This window comes from Monodon monoceros, unplaced genomic scaffold (genome assembly GCF_005190385.1).
Source record: "Monodon monoceros isolate NGI ecotype Baffin Bay Population unplaced genomic scaffold, NGI_Narwhal_1 Super_Scaffold_14, whole genome shotgun sequence".
Classification (NCBI taxonomy): Eukaryota; Metazoa; Chordata; class Mammalia; order Artiodactyla; family Monodontidae; genus Monodon; species Monodon monoceros.
In genome coordinates, this window is record NW_021703770.1 from 13,568 (window position 1) to 26,436 (window position 12,869).

General features: G+C 66.8%; 1 protein-coding gene across 1 annotated transcript in view; it reads right to left on the reverse strand.

Annotated features, from left to right (window-relative positions):
* The window catches only part of ADGRB1 (adhesion G protein-coupled receptor B1), a gene marked incomplete at its 3' end in the record, with an annotated part of 107,896 nt that overhangs the window by 13,259 nt on the left and 81,768 nt on the right, over positions 1-12,869 (reverse strand). Inside the window, exons 17-22 of the mRNA XM_029223217.1 lie at positions 12,609-12,750; positions 6,399-6,502; positions 4,996-5,098; positions 4,200-4,350; positions 3,682-3,751; positions 2,190-2,256 (exon numbers count right to left, since the gene is read on the reverse strand). Of these exons, the coding sequence (XP_029079050.1) occupies positions 2,190-2,256; positions 3,682-3,751; positions 4,200-4,350; positions 4,996-5,098; positions 6,399-6,502; positions 12,609-12,750 (637 nt within the window). The remainder of the gene's footprint in view (positions 1-2,189; positions 2,257-3,681; positions 3,752-4,199; positions 4,351-4,995; positions 5,099-6,398; positions 6,503-12,608; positions 12,751-12,869) is intronic.

Genomic DNA, 12,869 nt, shown 5'->3' on the forward strand with positions numbered 1-12,869 from the left:
TGTTCACCTGCGGGGCAGGGAGGGGCGGCTGTGGGGGGCCCCCGGGTCAGGAGAGGGACCATGTTCACCTGCGGGGCAGGGAGGGGCGGCTGTGGGGGGCCCCCGGGTCAGGAGGGGGGCTCTGCCGGCTGCTCTCACGCTGTCGTCCCTTTACCCCACCGTCTCCTCCCACAGCCCCAGCCGCTAGGTGGGGTTCTCCGTGCCACACGGCCCCCACCCCCCCCCCCCCCGCCCAGGGCTGGGCACCGCGTCTCGAGCCTCCCACATGACGGGTCCCCAGGCCCATGGCCATCGCCACTGGGGTCGGCAGTTTATGAAGCTGGGATTCCATCAGGGATGGAGTCCAGAGGTCAGAGGTCGGGCTGGGGTCACGGTGAGGCTGTCCCTGCCCGGAGTGGGACTGACCAGAGCAGTCAAACACGCGAGCGGGCTGGCCGAACCACGCTGCTGGGGCACTTGTCCCACTCAGACCACAGAAGGGACCTCAGGGGGCCTCCAGTCCAGCCGCCGCCCACACCCAGGCTCGCCCCGCGTCCCCTCCTTAGCGCCCCTGCAACTCGTGCGCCTTCCACACACGAGCTCGCCCAGCTCAAGCTGGACCTGACGCCTCCTCGGGACGCCTCCTGCCTGGCTCTGCCGGAGCCACACTGCTCTCCGCACCGCGCAGCCCTTTCGGGGCCTTAAGCCAGGGCTGCCACCCCACAGGCGTCTTCCCTCAATCCCCCACCGCGGGGCACCTGGCCCTGGAGGTGCTTCTGGGTGTTGAGGCTACTCTCCTACTGCCCCCCCAGACTGCCGCCTAGACAAAGAGAAGCTGCCCCAGCGTCCCAGCCATCCACCTCCTCCACGGCCTGCAGGCCCTGGTCTCCCCTCCCCTCTGGCCTCCTCGCCTGCGTGGAGGGGGCTCCCAGCTCACATCCTCACTCCCCTAGGGCTTCCACTCTGCAGAGAGGCTGCCTGACCCCCAGCCACGTTCCTGCGTCTCAGGTGGGGACAGGGACTCCATGGGTCCCTGGACCCGGAGGTCTGGGGAGGCCGACTCCCCGCAGCCCCACAGAGCCAAGCTTGTGGCCGCACACATACCCCAGCCCTGCCTCCTGGCCGTCTGGGTGAAAGCAGCTTTCCCGGGTGGCAGCGCTGGGGCGGGAGAGGGCAGGACACCAGTGGCCGCCGCCCCGCCTGCAGCAGGCTCTGTGCCTGCCTTTCCCTGCGTGTCCCCTGTGTTACGGGAGGAGCCCCAGGCAGGAGCGCACGGCGGGTCAGGACCGGCCCTGCCCTCCAGATGCTTTGTGGGAAGGGACCTGGGGGGCTCCTGCCTCTGACATCCCCCCTCCTGCCCCTCCTGGGGCGCCTGCCCTTAGAAGGCCCGGCCCACTGCCTAGTGGCATTCAAATGCCCGGCACACTGCCGCTTCCCTGCCCGCCGTCTTCCAGGAATAAAGGAGCTGGTTCTGGCTGGGGCTGGCCCACGGATTCTGCCCACTAATGCCACCCCCCCCCACTGGCTCCCCCAACTCGTGCCCCCTGCAGGCTCAGCCTCCCCTGGGTGCCCTGGGCAACAAGGTGTGGCCCTGCCCGGACAGCAGGACTCTGCAGATGCAATGCCCTTTCCTGGGGGCAGGCGGGAGGGGAGGGCGAGATGGGCTCTGAGCCAGGCCTGGCAGAAGCCATCGATCTCGGGATACCCCCCAGCCTCGCCCTGCTCATCCGTAACCGGGTGACAATAACCCTGTGTGCGTGTGGCACTGTCTCTCAACCCTCACTGAGCGGACGTGGGCACCGCAGGAAAAAAACCCACTGAGGATCAAGCAAGGGGAGGTGCTTCCCTCCTCCGGGGGCGACGGGCTCCCCATCGAGGGAAAAGTCCCAGGCCCAGCCACGCCCCTGCTGTCCCGGTCATCCGCCTGTCCGCCTTCCCCGCCCTATGGTCACTCGCTCATCAAATCTGTAAGGCCTCCTGACAGGTACACCGCCGGGGTCCAGCCATCAGGCAGAATGTGCTCAGAGAAACACAAGGCCGCCAGCCCAGCCGTGCCTCTGCACCCCTGCGGCAGGTCAGGGGGGGGGATCTGTGGACACCACCCACCCCTGGTGACCAGGGCAACCCTGATGGGGCAGCAGGTAAAACCCAAGTTCGACCCAGGGGGAGGCGAGGGGCTCAGCCTGGGATGTCGGGACGGGGGTCAGTACCAGCACGACGGCCGCGGCCGGTCCCACGAAGGCATACAGCAGTCCCCCCTCCAGGGAGAGCCAGCAGCTGGGGAGGGAGACAGGCTGGTTAGCGACCAGGCGTGAGCCCCCATCCAGTCACACCCTGGGCACCACCAGCTTCCCAGGAGGGCGGCGTGACGCTGAGAAGGGGCAGGAGGAAGCCAGGTGACCGCACGTTCTTTAGCTTCAGAACCCACGGGAGCCCCCAGGCAGCTGACAGACGAAGTTTACGGATGAAGAAGCAGGTCCACAGCAGGGGACCACACAGCAGAGGGCCAGGCCGCCAGAGGAAGGGACCCTGACCATCCCCCTCCCCCGACTCTCCCCCCAGGCCTGGGCTCCCCAACTTGCCTCACAGACCCTCCCCAATCTCACCTGCATACCCTCTTTCCTGACGTGATGCCAAATTGTTGGGCTGGGTCCACGGCCTGGACTTCCACCCACCCACTCAACCCAGGCCCTCTGCTCACACCATGACCTGCGCCCTCCACCAAACTCGGTCACCAGCCCCAGCCTTACTTCCCCAAATCTCCTGGGCACCACCCAGGGCAGTCCACAGGAGCCCTGAGCCCAGTGAAGGCTGCTCGGCTTCCTGCACGTGCTGTGTCCTCTGCCCCGAGCTCTCTATGCCACACCATGTGCCCAGTGCACAGCTCTCCATCCTTCAGAACCCCGCTGCGACACCCCGCCTCCTCCTGATGCATCCCTGAGCCCAGCAGGCTGGGTGCTCCTTCCTGTCAGCCCTGGGGATGGTGTTCAAACTTCCTTCCCAGTACTCACCCCACGGGTCCTCATTCGAGTGCAGGGGGGCGCCTCAGGGCCTGGTCACGTCCTGTCCCCCTGGGGCTCTGCAGTGGGCCAGGCCTGCGCAGCCCTGTCGGCCCCTCCTCCTGGCTCTCACTGCCCGTTCTTCCCCACATCCACAGCCATGGCCCCCCAGGCCTTGGCTCCTTTCCCCCCATCTTGGGAAGCCACACGGCCTCCAGGATAATCCCGAGCTTCCTGGCTTGGCATTTGAGGCCCCTGGACCTGACCCAGCCGACCCTTCAGGGCCTCAGTAACTTCATCTGTGAAATGGGCACCCCCACCTGCCCCGCCTGCCCAGGGGCCATACAGCCCCCCTTATCCCCACACTGGTGCAGGGGCGCATCCCCTATCATGCGGATGGGGAAACTGAGGCTCTGAGAGGCTAAGGCACCTGTCCAAGGCCATGGAAGGAGGAAATGAGGCTCCAACCGCCCCAAGCCCTGTTTCTCTTCACCCCGCTGCCCACCGCCGGGAGGAGTTGGCTGATGGGAGGCAGGTGCCTCCCCAGGGCCCGGCCTCCAGCTCCCGGGGCCCTCACTCTCGCCCAACCTTGACTCTCTCATCTGTGAGATGGGCGCCCAGCCAGCCCTCACCTTCTAGGGCAGGGGGAGGGTCTGGGGGAGCCGTGCGGCCTCCACCACGTCCCCACCCCGCCCCGACTCACTAGTTCATGGTGCTGTACCCTCTGGCCTTGGTAAATCCCACAGAAATGGCCACGACCAGCGCAGGGAGCCCTAGGGGAGGAGCAGAAAGAAAGGGTGTCGGTCTCCCCACTGCCCAAGGCCCCGCCCGTCTCAGGAAGGGGAACAAAACGCACCTCTGAAGCCCCTGAACAGAGGGTGACACTGAGCATGTGAGAAAGGGGACAGGAGGTGGACAGGATGAGGACCCACAGAAACGGGGGGGGGGGCGCCGGATCAGCAAGTAAGACGGGACGCCTGGCCGCGTCTGAATTTCAGATAAAAAATGGAAAAACTTTCTATCACAAGTATAGCCCCAATAATGGATGGGGCGTCCTCATACCACAGAGTTATTCCCTCACCTGACATTCAAACACAACGAGGCAACCCCTTGGAGTGGAGGCCTGGAGGGAAGCTCAGAGGAGAGAGAGCTGCCAGGGGCCGGGAGGAGGGCCGGGTCAGAGAGGGGGGCCCCGCCGCCCGTCGGCCCCGTGGCGCTCACCCCAGCCCAGGCACAGGAAGCGCTTGCGGACCAGGCGGTTCCGGAGGCGGCCCGTCACGGCCATGTAGGACTGCCAGGCCTCGGTGAGCACCCAGCAGAAGGAGGACAGAAAGAAGAAGTGCAGGAAGGCGGCCACCAGCGTGCACACCACCTGCGCGGTGGGAGAGGCGGAGAGGCGCTCGCTCACCTGACCCCGCCTGCCCCGGCGACCCCGCCTGCCCCGGTGACTCCGCCTGCCCCGGCGAGGGCCCGAGTCCAGCGTCCGCACAGTGACCAAATCAACTCCCCAGGTAGGACGCCAGCCAGCGCTCACCCGCTCCACCACCCTGAGATGGGCTGTGGTACATCGCGGTCCTGGTGGGTGCTTGCGCGACTCCACCCACCAATGCCAGGGACAGACACCCCTCTCCCCGGCTTCGTCACCCACTCACACACGCACCGAACGCCGCAGGAGCCCACCCGCTCAGCAGCTGGTCCCCCGGAGGCCACACGGCGACAGCCTGGTACCAATGGTGGGCCGGGGCCGGGGCTTGAGCTGGCTCATGTCAAAGCGCCAGTCCAGCTGAAGGCTCCGGACACCAAGTCCCCACGCCCGGGCCAGGTGTCCCCACGCCCTGGCCAGGTGACAGGCCCCTCCGGACCGAGCCACGCGGCTGCTGCGGCCAAAGGACAGCAAGGGGGTCCGCACAGCTGTGGCACCCTCCTCCCTAAGCTTCTGCTGTGCACGCCCACCATCACCGCCATCGGCGCCCCGCAGCCTGGGACGCTGGCGCGCGGCACGGCACAGGCCGCGTACCTTATTGCGGGTCTGGGTCTGCCCGACGAGGATGAGGGCGTTGGAGGAGATGATGGACAGGCAGAAGTTGATAAGGATGACGGACCGCTCCGAGCGGATGTACCTGTGGGAGAGGGTGGGCGGCCATGATCGGCGTCCGGAAGGGTCTCAGCTTCACAAGAACCGGGGTGCTGTGGCCACCAAGGCCAGCGCCACCTCCTCCCCGCAGGCACCGCTGCCAGTACCAGCACCGTCACCCCCACCGTCTCCAGCTCCCCCACCACCACGTTCCCTCTCAGGGTCGCCAACTCCACGGGGTCCTGAACACAGCTCACAGGGAAGGAGGTGTTTGAAGACCGTGGGCCAAAACCTCAGAACCACAGCGGCCTCGGGGGAGGCGCTGGGCCAGGGGGCCAAGCACGCCTCCAGGGGATTCAGGACAGATGGTCTGGGCAGGGGCTGGTGGGAGGGGCACTGGATGTTTCCGGGTCACTGACCCTCTGGTGCCTCTGCCCTTGGGCAGGATGGGGTGGTGGGGGGCAGGAAAGCAGAGGCCACCCCTCCCCCAATGGCCACATCGACCCCTCCTCGCTGGCCTCTGGCTGACATCGTGCTGCCCTTGGAGCTGACACACTGGGAATCTGGCTGGGCCCAGCGGGTGGCTGCTGGGTGGGTGACCTTGGCTTGACCCTCCCTGTCCTACTGTCCCAAACCCCGGCTCCTCCGGGCCCAAAGTGGGACGCTTGGGGGAAGGGAGTCTGTGCACACGTGTCCCTTGCCCCAGGGCTGGTGACCGGCAGCGACGGGGTCGCCCCACACCCCAGGGGCCAACACTGGTCAGACAGCACCCAGGGCACAGGGGTCTGTGAAGAGGCCTTGTGGCCTGGGGGAAGGGGTGTGGGGCAGGCGGCCCAGCAGAGACCCCCATCCTGACACTTGACCCCGGGCTTGGGGAGTGACCCTGCACATCCACGTGACGGAACAGACAACAGGCAGGGAAGTCATGATCTTGGGGTCCCCGTGGTCACGGGGCAGGGTGCTCAGCTGGGGAGTGGGCTCGGGGCGCACCTGCCAGCCCCTGTGAGTGGTGGTTCGGGCCCAGCGCCATGCAGGAGCAGGCAGGCCTGGCATCCCTGGCCTGCACCTGTGCCCCCACCATCAGTGCCACGCAGCCTCCACGGAGCAGCCACCAGGGAGGGCGGGGTGGTGGTGACGACGGAGTGACAGGTGCTGCTAACTGGGAAGCTGGGGAGGAAGGATGCTGGGTCCCTGCACCCCACGGCTGCCCTTGATGGGAGAAGGGATGAGACTCGACCCCAGTCAGCCCCTTCCTGGGAAGTGCCTGCACCGTCCGCTCCCCTCCCCCCCGCTCCCCTCCCCCCCGCCCCCCCCCCCCCCCCCCCCCCGCCCGCCGGAAGCAGCACCTCCACACAGACGCATAGATGATGATGAGCATGAGCAGGGTCAGGGACGACACGCCGCAGCCCACGATGAGCGCCACCGACGGCACGATCGCCTTCTCCATGTTCTGGTGGGTTCCGGGGCCGGGGACAGAGAACAGGGTGAGGGGGCCCAGGCAGACATGCAGACTGAGGGTCCTGCAGGCCGTGGGGGGCGCCGGGGGAGCCTTCCCCCTCCACCCCTGCATTCTCCGCAGGCGCCCCTGCCCAGCAGCCCTCGGCTGCCCTCCTGCAGCGCTCTGAGCACCCCCCACGCCAGCACCTTCTGGCCTGGGCTGTCCCCGGCGAGGGGTCTCACCCCCTGCTGAGGGCAGGGTCTTTGTCTGTGCCCCGCCCCGGCCCCACTGGTAGAATGAGTCGCGTGCCCAGCCTGGCAATACGTCCCCCACCAATCCCAGGGAAGGACTCCCCCACCCTGAGTCACAGGTGAGGTCACGGAGGCAGCAGGCCCAGCGCCCCGCCACGGACAGCTCTCCCCGGTTCCGTGGCTCTGCAGTTCCGGCCGCGGGCAGAAGCCACCGCTCTCTGAAAGGGGCCCAGAGCTCCAGCTGCATCTAACGGGGCACTCAGCACCCACCCCTCCAGACCTGGCCCCTCCCTGACAGCCGCTCCACCCACAGCCTGCACCAGGTGCTCATCCACCTCCTCCCTCCAGCGGGCCCCTTCCATCTGGGCTGGGCCTCTGCCCTCCATGCCCCCAGGCCAGCCCCCGGGCTCTTCCCCAAGCAGCAGCCAGTCTCAGAGTCTCCCATGCCACCCCACCACGGCCCAAGTTGTGTCCGAAGGCCCCAAAGGCCACCACGTCTGGCCCTGCCCCCCTTCAGCTCGTGAGACCACCCCCCCGCACGGGGCTGCCCCCTCGTTCCCACTCAGCGCCTGGCTCAGCCATTCCCTCTGCCAGGATGCCCTGCCCAGCCGTTGCGTGGCAGTATCTCGGGCCATTCTGGTCTTCACTTGTCCCTTCTCAGAGAGGCCAACGGACCCCACTGCTCCCCACCACGTGGCCCAGTGCAGCCCTAACCACCGGCTGGTCCTTGCTTACACATCCCTGTGTGCCCCCCGATGTGACCGCGTGAACCACGACCACACCACAGCCCAGTGCCCAGCACACACGGCAGGCGGACCACGTGTGCTTGCTGAGGAATGACCCAGGTCCCTCTGTGTCCAAAACCCAAAGACAAATGGAGGGACTGGAGAGAGCGAGTGCCCACCGCTTCCAGGGCTGGAGATGACGGGAAAGCTCGGCCAGGGGACAAGGGGCTTCTCGTGGGCTTCCCCACCCCAGAGCTGACACCTTCCTGCCCGTCCCAAGTCTAACTTGGCCGACACCCTTCAGACCCCCTGCTGACCCCAGAACGTGGCAAAGCGAGACTCCCACCCACTTCCTAAAGCCACGGTGGCCCTTTCTGCCCTCAGATGGGACCTTCCACCTTCCTTGGGAGCCTAAGTTCCCGGGGCTCCTGCACAGGGCACCCCAGGGCCCACCCCACTTGACACAGCTGCCTCCCCCGCCCCCCGCCATGGTGACCGTGCTGTGCTCTCCATCCGAGGCCTGGACTGCCCTTCCCCACACTGGAGGCACCACCTCCCGCCCCCAGGTCCCTCTGCTGTCCCTCTGTCCCCTCCCTGTCCCACGGCTGGGGGTGCCTGTCTGTCCCTGCAGCCCGGTCTCCTCATGTCTGCGAGCCCCCTGTGGCCAGGCCTGGCGTGGACGCTTGGTCAACGTGACTGCCTGGATGAATGGAGACCAGGAAGGCAGAGGCTCCAGGAAAATCGAGAAAGTCGTTCAAGGTCACCCAGGCATCAGCGATCCCTGGGGGCCTGGCCCGGGTGAGGCTCCAGCACAAACTTCTGTGTTTCCATACAGGCAGTTGGAGGGCTCCGGGTTGCGGCCAGCACCCCTGAACTCACCAGGTAACCTCAGAGGCCCGGCCAGCCACGCAAGTCATGGGTGACCGAGTAAGTGGCTCAGGCCTGCTTCGTGGCTGGCTCTGGCCCCGACCTCTGTGGCCATCTGCCTCCATCTGCCCTCATTAGGCCTGGCAGCCGCACGCCCGCCAGCTCGCCCACCTGCCCTCCCGTGCCCTCCTCCTCCTCTCCGCCTGGCTCATCCGTCACTCCTGACAGCCCTAGCCCTGCACGTTCTCAACAATGTGGGCAGGAGTGTCAGGGATCTCAAGGTCTTGTTGGGAGGGCTGGACCGGAGACCTTAAGGGTGAGAGACTGGTCCCAATCCACACAGAGATCAGGCAGAAGCAGGCTGGCCTCCTGCTGGAGACTGGCTCCCCAGCCAGGCTCCGAGCCACCCCAGGGCCTTTGCACATGCTGGTCCCGCCACCCAGCGCTCTTCCCCTGACCTTCACACGGCTGGCTCTTCTCTCGGCTTGGCTGTCACCTCCTCACAGAGGCTCTCGCTGGACATTCAGTCTGAGCCAGCCCCTCATCTCTCTGCCCGTCCCCTTGTCTTGAGTCTCTTCAGGGCACCAGACCCTCCCCACCCCCCACCTTTACTTCTTTGTCATTTACGTGGTCGTTGTCAGTTTCCACCACATGAATTCCCTACCTGCAATCTTCTCCCAACTCTTCCATGTCTCATGTGCCCTAAACACTGATTTCCTTCCTATGGTGCTGTCTTTATCCCGTCTCCGCTCCAACACCACACGTGGCTCACAGCTACCCACGTGAACGAGCCCTACTCCAACATTGCCTGACCCCTGATCCCGGGCACACGCTGAGCCTTGATTCTGGTCAGATTCGTAGCCCAGTTTCGGGCACATCACAGGAGCGACGCCTCCAACAACTACGCCTCACAGACTGTTTACTACACGCCAGGCTGTGTGGATGCTGTAAATACCTCAACAGGTTCAGTCCCCACCAGGCTGAGGCAGGTGGCCTCGCCCCCTCAGATGTGACTCAGAGCAGTTACTCAACCCTCCGTGGTCACAGGCCTGCAGCGGCACAGCCGGGACCTGACACTCCGGCTGCACGCAAGGGGGGGATGGTCTCATCTTCCTCCACTCCATGCCCCCCGGATCTAACCCTTCCCTGGCTCCTGGGGTGTGACCACAGTACCCCTTCTCTTCCGTCCTCTCTGGGGGCCTTGCTCTGGACTCCGGTCCCGAGACCACTCCATACCCCGAGATGCCAGCGGCCTCTGCCCGCTCAGACCGAATCCCCACGCCCCACGCACACACCCAACTCTGCGGGTGGAGACGGGCAGCATCCACCCCCACCCACAGCCCAGCTCTCCGCTGCTACCACCCCACCTGCTGGTGGGTTATTCTGCCCTCACGCCTGCTGGGATCCCTCCAGGACCCAAGCCCACCACCTCCCAGCCACCCAGCTCCCTGGACCTCGGGCTGAAGCTCTAGCTCGCTGGGCCCCGGCCTCGCGGCAGCGCCCGCACCCCCGCCCTGCCTGCCCGCCGAGCTCCACCCGATCTTCCGCTTGCTTCTTGCCTTTCTCCCCGTCCCTGGGGCGACCATCCCTCCTCCCCGCCGAGCCTGCTGGGAACTCCTGCTCACCCCTCAGGGCCCTATTCTACACCTCCTCCTCGTGCCCGTCTCCCAAGCTACCCCTGGAAGGGAGGCTGGTGCTGAGCCCCCAGAGCACCTCCTCCCTCCAGCCTGGGCTTGTCTCCCCGTCAGACCCCGTGCCCCTCGAGGGCCCAGTCGCAGGCACTCAGAGGGGTCGGCACGGCGTGATGGGCTGCAGGCCAGCAGTCTCCCTCTCCCTCTCGGCCCTTGCCCACTCAGCATCTCTGGGGCCAGAGCTGGCTGGGAGAAGAGAGGAAGGTGGCGATGGCTCTGAGAGCAGGTGAGCACAGGCGAGCAACCCAGCACAGGCCAAGCCCCCCCACCCCCCCACGCCCTCCCAGCATGCTCCTCTGAGCCACGCCCAGGCCTTCAGGGGGTCACAGGGTCAGCCAGAGCCCACTACTGTGCCATCGGACAGAGGAGGAAACCGAGGCTCCCCGCGGCCAGGCAGCCTGTCCTTGGTCCCATGGCCAGTGGGTGGCTCTGTGGCCACTGACGGCTCCCGAACCCTCAGACTCAGCTGCCTCTTCTGGGATGTGGGGATGGGGTGCCCTGACCTGCCAGCCTGCGTCTCACCCTCCTGTGCAGATCAGGCTGACACCAGATGCCCCTCTGACTGCAGCTGCCGAGCACCCTGCCAAGCAAAGCCTTGAACCCTTCAGAGACCAAAGCTCTGCCTGCCCGTCCTGGCACAGGGCTCCCGTCCTGGCACAGGGCGCCCGTCCTGGCACAGGGCTCCCGTCCTGGCACAGGGCGCCCGTCCGCGCACCCTCAGAGGCCCCGCTACAGGTCAGCTCTTCCGAGAAAGGCCCCCTGGGCATCCCACTCCTCCACCCCCGAGTTCCACCAGCGTCAGCTGCTCACCCCTCACCCAACACGCTCTCCATGCCAGGTGGCCCTGGGCTCAGCCCCCGAGCGGGATGCCACCTCTCGAGGATGCAGTGGCCCTGCCACGCTCCAGGCCCCGTCCAGGAGGGTCCCTGTCAACCGGCGAAGCCCTCGCAGCCACCCGGAGCAGCATGGGGCCATTTCCGTTTTACAGGTGAAGAAACCGAGGCTCAGAGAGACTGAAGGCCAGTCTAGGGTCACCGTGTGTAAGGGACAAGCCTGCATTTCAAGATTCGACTGGCACTGACCTCCTACAGGCCAGACCCTGGGTTGGGAGAGGGGATCTGGACAAGTGTCCCGCTCTGGAGCCCCCCCTGCCCCCCAAGGAAGGGCAGCCCCCAAGGCGGGCCCTGCCCTGCTTGCTCCAGCCTCGCAGGGGACCCAGGAAGTCCCAGCCCCACTGGTTGCTCCCCTGTGCAGAAAGCCATCTCTTCTGGGGAGCCCCCAGCATGGCCCCGGCTGCTGCCTTCAGGGGCGGGTCCCCAGAATCAGCAACACCGACAGTCCTGTCACAGGGACAGCCTGAGGGGGAGGGCACACTGGGATCTGGGCCAAGACCACAGACCCCTCCAGGAGAGTCACCCCAAGACTCTAAGCAAGCCCCCCACCCCAAGCCTCGATTTCCCTGCCTGTCGATAGAAGGGTTAGTGGCAATGACCTCTAAGGTCCTGTCCAGCTCTGACCCTCCAGGGGATCCTGGCTGACAATATCGCTCTCTCTCCCCACGTCTCAGAGGACAAAGGAGGGGGGCAGACTGTTCTCAGAGAGGCCTGGGACCATCTTCCACATGGAAACTGGGGTTCCATGAGCAGAGAGCTGCGCCATCCCCATCTGACGAGGGCCAGCCACCCCAAACACCCCCAAATCGGTGTCCCCCTCCCAGTCCGTCCTCCATATCTGCCGCCTGAGGATACTTCCACACCAGGCCGGGGCCAGGGGGGCTCAATGAGCAAAGACCCCTAAGCTTTCCCTCCTCGGGGGGCCTAGTGACCCAGCTGGGGGATCCGGCTTTCCTAGATCCAGCAAGTGCGGCTTGGCCCTGGGCAAGAGCGCCCACCAGCCCCAGTTGGCCGGCCCCAGCCAGCAAGCTGGCCCCAGATGCTGTCGCCATAGAAACTGGCAGCCCCCACAAGAATCACGAGAACAAAAAGGAGGCCCCTGAGATGATGGGGCCTTCCCGGGGAGGGCTGCCAACCTGGGCCAAGCCCAGCACCCTCTCCACCCCCGGGACCCGTACATGGGGACGCAGTTGCCTCCAGAGCCCACGGTCCACTTGGGGTGGGTGGGGAAGGACTCCAAGGAAGGTGGCAGCTCCTCCCCCTCCGTGTCCCAGGCAGGCCAGGAGCCTGCAGCCAGCTGGGGGAAGGAACCCCACTAAGTGAAGGTGTCTACCCGCCTCTGCCAGGCCAAGCCTTCCTCCAGCCCCTAGGGCCGGGGGCCCAGACTGCCCGGCTCCCCTGAGGACCGGCTTCCTCCAGGGTCCTAGGCCCCCAAAGAGATTGGGTGGGGGACTCACTCACCCATCAGTCACTCTTGGGGCCCCGGCCTGGCTCCTCCCAGGTCAGTCCCCAACTCCACATCGCCACCCACTCAGCTCCCACCCGTCCTCTCTAGAGGCCCGGGCCCCGCCGGCCAGGCCACGGGGGGCGGCGGAGCGCAGCCGCCCTTCCCCACGCCGGCCCCGGAAGCCCCCGCCCCGCGCGCCCCCGCCTCGTCCGCCCGCCCGCCGCGCGCCCGGCTGGGGTCTCACCGCGTCGGCGCTGAGCTGGGCTAAGATGGCGAAGGTGGAGAGCCGGTCACAGAGGCAGCGCGTCCGGAGGGCATCGAGGGGCACCGTGCGGCAGCCGCGCCACGACCAGGGCCCGAGCTGCGGGGGGGCGGGGGAGGGGGGTCTGGGGGGGGGGAACACGGGGGGAGGGGAGACAGGGGCGGCGTGAGCGGCTGCCGGCCGCGCCCGGGCTCCGCGTCCCCGGCCCGCGTCCGCACCTGCGCCCGCCGCCGCGCGCGCCCC